Consider the following 14,295-nt stretch of genomic DNA (forward strand, 5'->3'; position numbering starts at 1 on the left):
ATTTTATTCAGTATCATTTGGTTCTCTACTTCGTTACTTTGATTATTTTTTGAGGGGGTGGTGGTGGTGTGTGTGCTTATTTTTATTTTTATTCTGCATCTGGTGTACTAGAATCACAACAGCTCGAGGAAGACTAGTAAAGTGACAACGCCTTATCAGAATACAAGTAACAACGATTGCCACAAATTGCCAGATTTCCAAAGAGCACAGGATTTCAAATCCCAAGGAAAAATCTAGTCGCCCACATACATACAGCTTGATCACAATGCCTCTCACTAGGTAAATAAGCATCAACCAGCACCATCAGAAGATCATAGGTGACTTGCACTACCAAGAAAAAAACTATATGTAGCTTGAAAGATTGATCCCAAAAACACAACAACCATTGTACTGGGCAAAACTATTCTAGATACATCGTGAAGAAAGATGAGCAACAAACTGATTAAGCTATACAACACCAGGAAGGCAGTAGAGACTGATGGCATGCCTAGACTCATGACTCGGCCTGGGTTTTCCCTCTCCTGTCAACCCTCCTCTGAAAGCATAGATTACATCTGCCGGACTAAAGTTCACTTGGTATAAAGTGGGGATGCCGAGGGTCTCGGATAAGCAACCTTTCCATTGGCCCCTTCTTCCGATCTCCTGCGGTACCTCTGGGTGTTGCCACCGACACTCTGGCTGCTCGCCCTGCGTTCACCTTGTGGGTTTCTCGTCGGTTCTTTAGCATCCTGAAGTTGTTCTAATGCCGACACCACTTGATTCATGTTCGGCCTGAACCTTGCTTCCACTGATAAGCACTGGAGTGCAAGAGAAGCAGCTTTCTGTGCTCCTGCAAGTGAGTACTGCCCTTCCAATCGAGTGTCCAAGATGCGGAAGATTTTTCTCTTGTGCGTGAGATTAGGCCTTGCCCACTCCACAAGATTGTGTTCCCCGGATGGACGGTTCTTGTCCAGAGCACGTCGACCAGATAGCATTTCTAGAAGAACGACTCCAAAGCTGTAGACATCACTCTTGGTAGTCAAATGACCTTCAAAATGAGAAAAGGGAGTCAAAACTAGTGGTGTATACACAAGCAGTAATGTATATATATGCAAGATGGCAATCCATATGTACAATAAATAATCATATTTATTCCATATAATAGTTAGAGAACTTCACTTCACAATGGACTTTTTATTATCTTTAAGCAATACCAAGTCTCTCATTCCAAAATGGTTTGCACAAGAATGCAGCTAAGACCACAACCAATAAAGAAAAGGAATGTTTAACATATGTTTTGCATCAAGTACATGATTGCTTATTGATTATCCAATTGTACATTTCCTATAACAGGATGACACATATGACATGATTCCTGAGCTACCTAAACCATTATTCTGATATCCTGGACAAGATATGTACCAATGCTAAAACTCAGATTCGACACTTTTCAATTTTACAAATCGAGTTTCATCAGCAGGCTGCTATATATTTTCTCAACATTGCATTTTCTTTCACATACGGCAGCATGGAACTATCTTTTCATGAAACATGAGCTAATTAGAGAGGGACCAACTATTTGGCAAAATTTACGAATGCACAAGAGGATATAGCTAATCGTTATCTATAATCATATAATAATAACATAACAAAGTAACAAACCCTTAATATTAGGAAGCAAGAGAGCTCAGGCATATGAGAAGTTTACCAGTTGCAAGATATTCAGGGGCAGCATATCCATATGTTCCCATCACCCTTGTAGAGACATGACTTTTATCACCAGTTGGACCATCTTTTGCCAATCCAAAATCAGAAAGCTTTGCATTGTAATTCTGTCCACACACCATAGCAACCAAGTGTTAAGGGGAATTAAGTTTACTTGCAAGAGTTATCCAAGTCCGCATCATCACTAACCGAGTCCAGAAGAACATTAGAGGCTTTAAAATCACGATAAATAACTTTAGCCTTGTCACTGTGCAGATATGCCAGCCCTTTAGCAGCTCCAAGAGCAACCTTCATACGGAGATTCCACGAAAGTGGTTGAAAGTATGAACCCCCTGCAGCACCATAAATTTGAATCTTAGATAGAGCAAATGAAAAGAATAAAGATTAGTCTAATCGTCAAGCACGAATATGTATTGGCTTTTCAATCAAATTGATGCAAAAGCACATGATCAACTAAGAACTTACTCCTAAAAAGATGATTCTCCAAACTTCCTCGCGGCATAAACTCATAGACAAGAAGCCGTTGTTCATCCTCCAGGCAGTACCCAATGAGTTTCACAAGATTAGGATGAGACAACTGACCCAGGTAATTAACCTCTGCCTATAACAGTTCAAGAAATTACTTATCAGACTAAATAGAAATGCAAATCAGATAGCCAAGTTTTCTATAGAACAACCCACGAGCTTACCAACCATGCTCATATATATGAGGTTTTCCACATACATAAGCATGAAAAGTGCAACTGATAGGGTAATGAAAAGAACTATTAGGAAAATGATACTGACCAGCCATTCCCTGTGACCCTGGTAACCTTCCTGATTGAGTTTCTTCACAGCAATAACTATTCCAGTCCCAGGCTTCGCTGCTGCAAATGTGTGCTCGTCTACCCATCCCTTAAAAACTGAACCAAATCCTCCCTCTCCCAACACACTGTCGGGCCGGAAGTTCCTAGTGGCAGTTCTCAGTTCATTGAAGGTAAAGCTCCTGACATTCGATGACTGCAAGATCTCACCCTCACTCCGAGGAGTTGGGGGCACAGAAGCTGCAGAAACTCTACTGCTAGAGCTGCTCAATCCGGTCACATTCTTGCTACCAAACTTGGAGTTTGCTCCTAAGCATGCAAATATGATACCTTACATAAGAAAAATTTACAGAAGAAAAAGCTTCTCAGAGGAGAAAAATTGCGGCAAATAGGCAGACAACATAATTTGTATAAATGTCCTAGTTTATGTGGCTCTGCCCAATATGGCGTTTAGACAAACACAGGGTCTCAATAGAGTTCACCGAGTCATAAGACACGAGCCTTGATCATCAATCTGGAATGACTCCTTCTAACCAATATAAATATACTTGTCCTAGTTATACCCACAAACAAAGGTTGACTTCCAAAATTCAATAGCCAGATCACCAGATCAACAACAACTAACCCCAAAGCAGATGAAGAAAATTTCCTATCCTATCCATCCATCTCTCTTCAGATTACCTAAATGACCATTACAAGAAAGAAACATGCCTGCGAAGAAGAACCCGATAAGCAGACATTCTTGAGGAAATGGATTAAGTGAATTTTTTTTTTATCAATATACAAAGAGGAGTCAAATGATTTTTTCTTTTCTTTTTTTAACGGACTAAACAAAAATTTCCTAGCACTGTCCAAATGAAAGTACTACTTCTCGACCTCCAAAGGCTCCAAAGGTATAGGAAAATAATTAGAGACCTTGAAATCAGCTAATAGGCAATAGTTTCGATACCATTCAACTGTGTGTGTCCTGTCACAAAAGCAGCCACTTGTGCTTCAATTTCCCAACTCTTTTTTTTTTTTGGCCAAAGAAACTACTGGGTCCAAGTTTGCCCACCAAGATCTCAAACCTCACGACAGATAGAGAGATCAAAAAAAAAAAAGAAAAGAAAATCGAAACCCTATCGAGTGGAGAACTTCATACGAACCTACTCGACTTACTAGTACTATGAGCTAAAATTCTACCGTTAACGAAGTGGAAAAAGGAAAAGGGGCAAAAAAAAGAAGAAAAAAAATTCCAGCTCGTACCGGAAGTAAAGGCGCTGTGAGATGGACTCTCCGCCTTAATTTTCGCGCCCCAGCAGTTCCCCATCAGAAGCTCGAGCACACCGCAAGCGAACTCTTCTCCTTCTCTCACACACCACCCCCTCAGCCTCAAACCGGAGAAAAAACAAAGCCAGATCCGTGAAGAGAACCACCAGATCGCCCTAAAATGGACACACCTTTACACCAAATCTATTGGGAAAACCCCCAGATTTGGTCGCCTAAGACGAGGCGACCCACCTCAATCTGATAACGAGAGAAGAAAGGGATAAGAAGAGGCAGACAGAGCTATAAAGGTGACGCCTTTTTTTTTTTCTTCTTTTCTCTTTCTTTTCTTTTTCTCCCCCACCTCCTCGTTTTTTCCTCTATTTGGGTCTTTGCGATCCCCCTTTTAATACCACTTTCGCGAAGGTTGACTTCCCTTCTCCCCTCCCCTCCTCCCCTCCCTCCCTAATCTCTCTTCGTTTTACTGCACTCGAGAGAGAGAGAGAGAGAGCGCGCATTTAATGGTGAGCGTTGGTAGAGAGAGAGAGAGTCTTATCCTTTTCATGCTCTTGTCTCTCTTTCTACCCTTTTTTAAGTTGTATTTAATTGTATTATTAGGTGCACTCTTAAGTACCGTACGGACATGCGTAAATGTGAGCTTAATCGACTTATTTTTAAAAAAAATGTCTTAAAGATTACTTATGTATGTCTCCTCCTCCAATAGGATAAAAGAGCATGCTGGATAATTTATACATATATATATATATATTTATTTATTTATTTATATAAAATGGAAAAAAGTATAATAGAATTAATTATTTCTTAAAGAAAAAAAAAATTAGATATTTTTATAGGAAAAATACCTAATGTTTTTTCCTTTATTATCATCATCATACTCTACCATATTAATATTTATCATTTCACCCATATGTTTTGCTTTTAATATTTTAAAAGCATCCTAACGTTAGCTTCAATTAATAGTTTATTATCACATACGTAGGTTCATGATCATGCATCCGCTACTCTTTACTTTCATATTCTAAAAACACTCTAGGATTAGTTTTTTTAATGGTCATCATATAAAAAGAGTTAAAATTACAATTGATAAAATTAAGGGTGGCAATATTTTAAGGTCACATGATGAGCATTTTAGATATTTTAAATTTTAATTTTAAAAGTAACATAATATACTTTGTTCTATTAGCTAATGTTAGATTAGTGACAATCCAAAATATATTTCAGGCAATAAAAATAAAATATCTATATTACCATTAAATATTATTATTTTTTAAGGCAAATATAGATTGGTGTAAGAATAAAGCAAAAGCAAAGGAAGCCAAGTATTCAGTAAAGCCTACAAAAACGGTGTGTGTTAGGTTTTGATCACATGGTTGTCGTCCATTAATTGGAACCTGTCAAAGATTAGCAGCATTAGTTAGTAGATTAGTATAGCAATATAGTTGCCTAATTTGAGTAGGAAAGCTAATAACTTTTAGAAAAATGGTCAAAAGAAGACTACTACTTGCAAGAATGGCACGGGCGTAGACGATTCAATACTTATCACAGAGCCTTCATTAGATGCAAAAATAACTTTAAATCACAAGAAGTAGGAAGTACTCAACTTCCTTTGCTTTTTGTCCAGCGATTAGCGAAAAAGCCGGTGTAGATCCATTGAATATGTAAGCTAAATCTTAGAGCTATCCTTGTTCTTAGTTATTATGAGAGAAAAAGGGTTAAAGTGGTATATATTATCTAACCGTTTAAATTTTTGGATTAAAGATAAGAAAATGTATTAAAAAAAATATGATATATATATATTACCTACCGGCTTAAAGCCTGTCAAACATAAAAATAATATCACAAGAAAATTCTTTGAAAGAATATCAAAGAAATGGTAGCCAAGAAAAGACTACATGGACTAAGTTTCACGATCCGTGTAAAGAAAGAAAAGATCGTTTTGATATAGACGTGAACAATAATATTGTCCAAGAAGATGATTCAGAAAAATAATCTGACCAACTACCTTCCTCCCTTGGAAGAATCAAATGGTGGTTTAGTAATTCTCGATAAAAACTATTCGGTTCGGTTAAGGCATTGCAAGAAAGTTTTAAAAAAATATATATATAGAGAGAGAGAGAGAGACCATCATGTGGGTTTCTACTGCAAAGGTGTGAACATCCTGAGTCTTTATAAGAACATGCTCCTCCTCCTGACTGTTGACTTTTTTCTTTTCTTTTTTTGGCTTAGATAATATACATGTATATGTGGACAGGGGTATTTAGTTTATGGATGAGAGGAGGTGTGTGAAGCTCTGGGTTCTAATAATGCGGTTGGACTTGTCAAAAAGCCACTGCTCTGTCTCCATGTGATATTTCTTCACCCCAGGCCAACTTGTGGGTTTTTGTTTATTTTGTTTGTGAAAAGAATGCCAACTACTAGTGGTTAGGCACAGACAGACAACTCCATGTTGACTCTCTCTCTCTCTCTCTCTCTCTCTCTCTCTCTCTCTCTCTCTGAAGAAAAGTAGATTGAGGAAATTAATATGAGAAATATTAGTTGAGTTGGTAGGCTGCATAATCTATACACTATCATCTCGACAATATCTTCTTTCTTCTTATTATTATTATTTTTTTTCTCTCTACCTGCGTCAAACTGCAGATTTGAACCTGGGAGCTTAAGATGAAATCTAGATGGATTGAAAGTTAATCATTACTTGTAGAACTAGAAGATGGATCCAGCCATTCTTAATTACTAAAATATCTATTGAGAAGAACACTTTGCAGGTTCGGTTCGGAGCATGTGTCAGAGTCAAACTATAGTTGACCTGTCAGATATGTAATAATATGAGACAAAAGCTTTCTGTAGAGTGGTCAGATTTGCAAGTGCAGCAAAAGGACACAAAAGGAACAAACTGTTTGTCGTAAAGTATGTGACATTTTGGATAAGAGAATCCAAGGAAAAATTTTCGCAAAAGTGGCAGGCATCAGAGAAATGAGATTTCGGACATAAAGCTTCCAATTGCATCACTATGACGAAAATAAGATGTCAGCAATACACAGTAAGTAACCATGGCAGTTGACCGGAAGCAATTATATGCGACAGAAAATTCATGTTATTTAGATGGAATTAATCCAAGTTTGTTGGTGTTGGCACAGTATATATTCTGTCAACCATGTCGACTTACCTCGTATTAGCCATGGGATGTCCCAAGTGTCCACTGACATGGCTATCCATATCCACTATTCCACTCAAAGCAACAAGAAGCTCAGGCTGAATGAATAGCTTTAAACAAGCTCAGGATATTTAGGCATAGCATAGAGAAGCAAAATGAACAATTGGAAGGTTTATGAGATGATTAAGTAATAAAATTAGGAGAACAAATAAAGCAACGCAAGTGTCAGAGGGAAATTCTTAACTTAATTCTCGTCCGTAGCCTTTTATAACATTATTTCTTGCTTCAAGCAAGAAATGGCAAAGGCATTTCTTGCAAGGCAATATTTAGGAAAACAAAAATCCAGCGATTTAATACACAACAGAGATGCAGAGAACTCTTTGATGCTTTAAAGCTTATTCCGGTTAACTTGGAACACAAAACTCCTACGCAGATTTGACAGTGGCTGATTTTATGATGTCCACAAATTCCGCCTGAAGAAGGAAAAATAAAATAAAATGAGGTATTCAAGAGCAAGAAATGCATCAAGAACATCGCAGGTAAAATATAAAATGTTACATCAGTTGTTTAACATGGTATCCCAAATGTGGTATTTTTAACAGCATTAAAGTGGCTTAGATAATTAAAAAATGTCAGATGCAAGACGGTTTTTGGCTGATCATGCAGTTCAACCTAATTGCAAAGTCATCAAGTAACTAAACTGTTACAAGTAGAAACTTTGCATTGAGTGACAGAAATGACTGCCAGGTGAACTGGTATTTAACGAAAAATATCCATTGTAAGAGCCAAAATAAAGAACTGGTGTTCTTTAAAGGGGCGGGTGGTGCAAAATATGTTACTCTGGAACTACCAGATAATGGCAGGTGGATACATGGTAGTATCCTAAACAGTAACAGGGAGCGCTTCTTGCTTAATTTTGCCAAATGAATTGCATCAGGCATCAGAGAATTGAGAAAAGAAAGGACACCTTAAGTGAAGCACCACCAACAAGAAAACCATCAACATCAGGTTGGGCAGCTAGCTCTTTGCAGTTTGCTCCATTCACAGAACCTGCATGGACGACAGAAATTTTTTTCCTCACAATTACAAACAGTTACAAAGATGGAGATGCAAGAAAAATCCTATTCTCAGAGATTCAGAGGTAGGACAAAATGTCTCCCTGTGCCTGACTGTAAAATTAAGAACCTAGAGACAATCTACTCGAGCATACCTCCATATATGATCCTAGTTGATTCTGCAACTTCAGCACCCACATTTTCATGGAGCCACTTCCTTAGGGAGCAGTGTACCTGAGGCAGAGGATAAACAACTTAGAGTTAGGAGATAGTAATCTGGGAGAAATATGGGACAATATTTTGCTAGCATAGAACATATAAGCTAAGATAAGTTTAACAAAAAGCACTTGAAACAAGTGCTTATAAGCCAGACCTATGGCAAGTAGTAAGCTGATTTTTCAAGATTAGTTCACTTATTCAATCCCTGGATGAAGGACGGAACCCTTGGATTATCTAGGTGTAGTCATGAAAAACTTGCTAGATCAATAGTAACCACATCTCACCACCGATAATGTAGACTAACGAGATATATGAAAGAACAGTGAACATTCTCATCAAGAAAGCTTGACTATGTTTGAACTCTAAGGAGAAGGGCTTCATCTTGCAAGCAAGTAGAGTCATCATTCTCATGGTAAATATAACTGAAAATTGCAAGGGAATGATAAAGTTGTGTAGACACCACATTCAGGCATGTGTAATCGCACAAACGCAGGAGAACAACACATCCAATGATGCTTTGGTTAGGCAATGAGTCGTGAGAGAGAAATTTCATATGAGGGTATTTAAGTCTTTCGTTTGAGGGATCTTTTGCTTTTGTTGGGGTTTGCCTATATAAAGGTGTGCTATGTTGTCATTTGAGGATTGATGATTATCAAGATATTTTGAGATTTCTACTTTTCCTTCTCTTTTGTTAGTGGATGCAAACACCCCATAGGTGGATTATACGGGTTTGTACTTTATTCTTCTCCTGGTCTTCTTCTTTCTCCATTGAAACTACGGTTCTAGATCATAAAGCCCAGAGGAAACTTACTTCTTGAGCCTGAGCTGGGGTTGCAACTTTGCCAGTTCCAATAGCCCAAACTGGTTCATAGGCAACAACTACATTGGTCCAATCTGATATCCGGTCTGCAAGAGAAGATAAGTCAGGACACGTGGACATAACCATAGTTAAAAGCCCCACAAGCAAGCGTACCAATTAACATAGTATGACAAGATACCATCATTTCAAACAGCAGCATTTCACTGTTAATAGAAGAACTGAGAAACTTTTCACAGTACGCACAACGGTTTTCCAATTTATGACACATTAACCTTGTGCATGTGATATACTGAGATTTGTTGTACGATGGCAAGATAACATTATGACAATCACAAACTCACTCCAAGATCTAGTATATTCAGAAGTTACTTTTAGATTTTTCTATTCTTCATATCACATTCCATTTTCCTTAATACAAAATCCTTCAAAATAAACTACATACTCAATCACTGGCTTCCATAAACCAAAATAATCTGTTTTATCAATTTGCCTACCTATACAAGCACTTTCTACCTGATCAAATTATGCAACATACCTGCAATTGCTTTTGTTTGTGCAGCAACTACATCCATAGTTGCTCCTGCCTCCCTCTGTTCAAGGGTCTCTCCAACACAAGCAATCACCTTCAGACCTTTAGAGAGAGCATATGCAACTTTGTCTCCAACAAACTATCATGAGATAACACAAAGCATGGATAAAAAAATTTTGGTCATCAGAAAATATGGAAAAAGAGCATTGAAAAGATTAATACAACACTTCGGACAAAATATGTTGGCTAGATACCAACATGAAATGGAGTGTAAAGTCGCATTACAGCACTTAAGAGCTCTCTAAGTAGATAAGAACTCGGAATTCAAACCATCTCAGTATCTAGTGCATTGATTTCTAGTTCACATTCATTAACAAAATAGCATTTGTAAATGAAATAAAACTAAAACTGAAAAATTGACATTCCCAATATAATGAATGTGTATTTTACTTCACTTCATAATGCAAATGTGTATTTCCACATAAAGGAGTAAAGACAACTGCTTAACTATGTCTGATAACTTACTTCATTAGATTCTGCTAATAAAGCCCTTCTTTCAGAATGCCCAAGAATGACCCAATGAATGTCAAGACTTTTTAGCATCTCCGCGCTGCAAGAATAGAAGTTTAGTCAAATTAAAGAATGGTAAATAGTCTTGGCATTATTTCCTTGAGATGTTTTTCTACTAAGCATTATCTATCTGGCCAAGAAGATCAACTTAAAGAAGAACCTTTGCAGTATTCAAAGTTACTTTAAATAAAATAGACTCAACATGTGCGGAACATAAAGTCATATCCAGGAGTTCTTCAATCAATAGATAAAATGAAATTATGAGCAAATTGAAGGAAAGCTAGTATTAAAATATACATTTTCACCTGAAACGATCTTATTCGTGACTTCTATAATTAATAGATAAACATGAAATCATTAGCAGACTGAAGGAAAACTAGTGCTAACTAAAAGAAGAATCATGCTATGCCACAATAAGAAAATGACAATAAATAAGTTACAAACTTCTGTACAGTAATAATAAATCTGAAGGTACAACATGTCAGCCTAAATGGTTTTGGAAAATAGTAATCAGAACTGCAACAGCTCAATCGCTAGATTACAACATACTCTACATTTTAACCAAAGAAAGCCACAGCATCACAGTATGATAGACTGTAAGTTAAGCAAGGTATAATTTCTACTATCCATCTCTTACCTAATCTCACCGGTAAAAGCACCACCTTTCTTCACCCAACAATTTTGAGCAGCAACATGAAAATCAGGACGCAGGAGGCTTTTCACCAAAGGAAGAAACACATATGGAGGGCTAACCACAACCTCTACAAAATGAGGAGACTATTATCAGTCATACATTTATTGCTATGTCATGGACCTACTTACACAGAGTATATAGAAGAAAGCAAAATTTTCTTATGGATTCCAAGTTATCATGCAACTATGTTAACGAAATCCACTCGTGACCATTTGCCAACTCGGAAGTATCAAAATAGAGAAATTAAAGATTTGTGGACACCATAAAGTCTAACAAGAAAGAACTAAAGCAAAGTGTAACACATATATTACAGCAGAAGAAGAAAAGAAGAAACGCAAGCATCGCATTAAGTATCAAAGTCTCGCCTACATACCAACAACATCCGACCCGGGAGCTTGCCCATCGTTCAAGGTGCTCACGATCTTCTTAACCTCCTCGGTTGTCCCATTCTACAAAAAAAAAAATATATAAAAAAATCCAAATCAATCCCAAATCTAACATCTAACAATACTGTGTATGCCAAAAACTGTAAGATCGTTCAGATCTATTCGATCGCGTCATTTCGACATCCAAAACGACAAGAGAAACCCTAACATATGATCAAGATCTAAGATTTGGACAAGAGGGAAGGAAGAATTACGCATTTCCAGTTGCCGCCGACGAAGAACTTTCTCCCCATATCTCCGATTCGCCGCTAAGGATACGAGATGCGAACTGAGATCTATAGAAGACTTGGTACGGTCGAGGAAGAAGAATGAGACGAGTATTAATAACTATATGAGTCTATGAGAGAGGGATCGCATGATGCCCTTACATTGTCCGAAATTACCGAACTAACCCGGAGGACTAAATATTAATAAGTAATAATATCTGTCCTTATTTGAAAGTGAAGTTCTCCATTCTCCGATCGTTATCGGACGGACGTGATCTAGTCGCACCGGGGACTTCTCTTTTAGGAGTGTGGAGTAGTGGCCTAGTGGGCCTAAATAATAATTTACTTGATGGACCTGGGCCTTCCTATTATGGATTAGATTATTTTATGGGATGGTTGAACGGATCCGCTGATAGACGCGAAACAGAGTATGACATTTTCCATACGCTGCTGTTTGGTTAAGAGCTCTTTTAGGTGCATCAAATCTCTAAATAATAGTATTTTAAAATTCTAATTATACTTAAATTAGTGCAGCCTTTTGGCATCCGCCGCTTGTCTAGGTTTGCTCCCTAGCTAGCTTAAATCCAATATAATTATAACAAAAGTGTGGTAAGCTGAATCTTTTTCGTCGATATTATAACATAATTATTCTTATATAATATAATGTTTAGGATTTAGGTTTAATATGATGCTCTTCTCATTCTCATGGTGCTGTTGTTTTTCGCTCTGCAGTTATATGTAAAAATAATTTGATAAATTATTTTTCAAGACAGCTATCTATGCGCTAATATAATTCTAAAATAGATATTTATTTCTAAAATAATTTTTTTTAAAAATAATTATTCTTGTGGTTACTTGTATTTTAAAATAAAAGTATAATAATTATTTTTATGTGAGATAAAGTGAAAGAAAAATTATTTATTTTTTTATATACTCTTTGATTTTATATAAAGTAGATTAATAAAATTAAATTAGTATGCTGTATAAGATATAATTTTAATAAATAATATTTATATTTTTAAAATACTATTATTATAATATTTAGTTGTTATTATAAAATAGAAGGAAAGTTATTCCTAAGGTGGAGCTTAGTAAATAATTTAGAAAAACTACGGTAGAATGGTAATAAATTTACTAAACACAAGGATAGAAAAAATAATAATAATAACTTCATAGAAGATAGATTAAAAACCTGCCGATAATACCATTCATCCTTATCCTGTACCACTAAATTATAAACATTGAGGTGCCCACCTGGCAACTGCCAATTTCTCCTGTCCTCCCCCCATATCAAAGTAATTCAACAAATTAATTATGCAATAAAAGGGTCTTTATTATCTTCTAGATAAGAGAGAGAGAGAGAGAGAGAGAGAGAGATCATAACACAAACAACCATGGCATGATGGCATCCTCTCGCTACTAGCAACAAGATAGAGACGCAACTCTCTACATAATTACATAACCTAAACACAACTTATATGCGACTAATCTCCCTCCTCTCCTTGTTAACTATATCTATAATAACCATCTCACTTGCAGTTGCAGGGATTACAGGTGCATGTGGGTGCACACTTGCAACCTCCATTCTCAGATCCAGCATCCATCTCGAATCCTTCAAAGTTCCTGCAAATATAATTTATAAATTATAATCCAAATCAAACCAAACATAGTAGATATGATAAGTAGAAGAAACTAAACTAATAAACGAACCCCTTCTCAGGTGCAACACCCATGATCATGGGTCGAGTAGTGGTGTTCTTTTCCTCAGCCAGATCAGCGTACATCTTGCATCTGCAATAATAAAACCAAGGATTAATTTATAAGAAGAATGGATTAAGAAGAAGATTAGAGGGTTGTTTAAATTTACCCTCCACAGCCATTGCCACATTTGCAGCCAGACCCACATCCGCAATTCCCACCGCAGCAAGAAGACATCGTTCTTTGGCAAGGATAAATTCTCGGATAAGTGGTTATTCTATCCGGGCCCGAGGTGGGAATTTATAGAGGGGAGGTAGTTGGGGTGTGACGTTATCCACCATCCACGTCTCTCGAGATCCGGATATCTCTATCGTGTCGGTTTATCATCTTCTAATCTAGGCCTTTCTGCCTTGAAAACGTCAACTATGCTCGTCGTTATCGCTGCCACTGCTACTGCCACTGTCACCTCTAAGAATAGATGGTGAAAGTGTAACGGAAGCCCTGTACTTGTTCAAAAGAAAGAAAGATAATTAAAACGGAAGCTTTACACCGAGGCTTCCGGAGACTTGTGGTTTAATCCAATATCAAACTTCTATTTCAACTTTTTTTTAATCTATATCGTGTTGCCTCACTTATGATTTCTTTTTACCATAATGAATATTAAGATGTCAGAATTATCATTTTTCTTCTATTAAATGTTTTAAATATACTTTCAACCTCTTCTTTCTTCTCTCTTCTTTTATCTAAGATTATAAGTCTTAAATTTTAATTATAATTTTATAATATACTCCCTTTTAAATATATGATCATAAAATAAAAAAATTCACTTATCTTTAAATGATAGGATTATCAATATCATCTGGATAATATAGTAATTTTTTTTTTTTTCTGGTTAAGTTGAGATGAAAAGATTAATAATTTTATATTAGTCTAAAACATAGAGGGACGAAGTAATGACTATGTAAACGAAGTTCAAAGTTAGTTTAATTTTAGGCATATATGTTAATCGTTATACAATGTAGATGACATATATTTAAAGGCCCTAGAAAGTAGTATATCTGTCTAATTTTCTATCTAAAAAATATTTTTTAAGGAAAATGCTGCGGAGTCGTATTAATATTTGTCTTTCTGTAT

The 14,295-nt window shown here is 36.5% G+C and overlaps 3 protein-coding genes across 4 annotated transcripts; all 3 read right to left on the bottom strand.

Annotated features, from left to right (window-relative positions):
* Positions 1–322: 322 nt before the first annotated feature.
* LOC140776661 (receptor-like cytoplasmic kinase 176) lies at positions 323–4,194 on the bottom strand. Of its 2 annotated transcripts, none has more exons than XM_073120446.1 (6): positions 3,753–4,194; positions 2,491–2,837; positions 2,170–2,305; positions 1,894–2,036; positions 1,688–1,811; positions 323–1,027 (listed from the first exon to the last, which is right to left on the bottom strand). In XM_073120446.1, exons 1-6 carry the CDS (start codon positions 3,814–3,816, stop codon positions 570–572), a joined length of 1,272 nt encoding a protein of 423 aa, XP_072976547.1. In that variant the 5' UTR covers positions 3,817–4,194; the 3' UTR covers positions 323–569. The 2 variants fall into 2 exon arrangements, with proteins under 2 accessions (XP_072976547.1, XP_072976548.1); XM_073120447.1 differs by having other exon boundaries at positions 2,491–2,816; positions 3,753–4,193.
* A 2,939-nt stretch (positions 4,195–7,133) lies between these two features.
* LOC140775291 (triosephosphate isomerase, cytosolic) lies at positions 7,134–11,604 on the bottom strand. Its single transcript, XM_073118490.1, has 9 exons — positions 11,452–11,604; positions 11,185–11,260; positions 10,755–10,878; positions 10,073–10,157; positions 9,554–9,686; positions 9,010–9,104; positions 8,135–8,213; positions 7,892–7,974; positions 7,134–7,397 (listed from the first exon to the last, which is right to left on the bottom strand). The coding sequence occupies exons 1-9, from the start codon at positions 11,488–11,490 to the stop codon at positions 7,350–7,352; spliced, it is 762 nt and encodes a 253-aa protein (XP_072974591.1). The 5' UTR covers positions 11,491–11,604; the 3' UTR covers positions 7,134–7,349.
* Positions 11,605–12,775: 1,171 nt separating this feature from the next.
* LOC140776458 (metallothionein-like protein type 2) lies at positions 12,776–13,420 on the bottom strand. The gene is made up of 3 exons (XM_073120174.1): positions 13,331–13,420; positions 13,174–13,254; positions 12,776–13,086 (listed from the first exon to the last, which is right to left on the bottom strand). The coding sequence occupies exons 1-3, from the start codon at positions 13,396–13,398 to the stop codon at positions 12,993–12,995; spliced, it is 243 nt and encodes an 80-aa protein (XP_072976275.1). The 5' UTR covers positions 13,399–13,420; the 3' UTR covers positions 12,776–12,992.
* Positions 13,421–14,295: the final 875 nt, after the last annotated feature.

This window comes from Typha angustifolia, chromosome 14 (assembly GCF_048772165.1).
Source record: "Typha angustifolia cultivar Huaian chromosome 14, ASM4877216v1, whole genome shotgun sequence".
Taxonomy (NCBI): Eukaryota; Viridiplantae; Streptophyta; class Magnoliopsida; order Poales; family Typhaceae; genus Typha; species Typha angustifolia.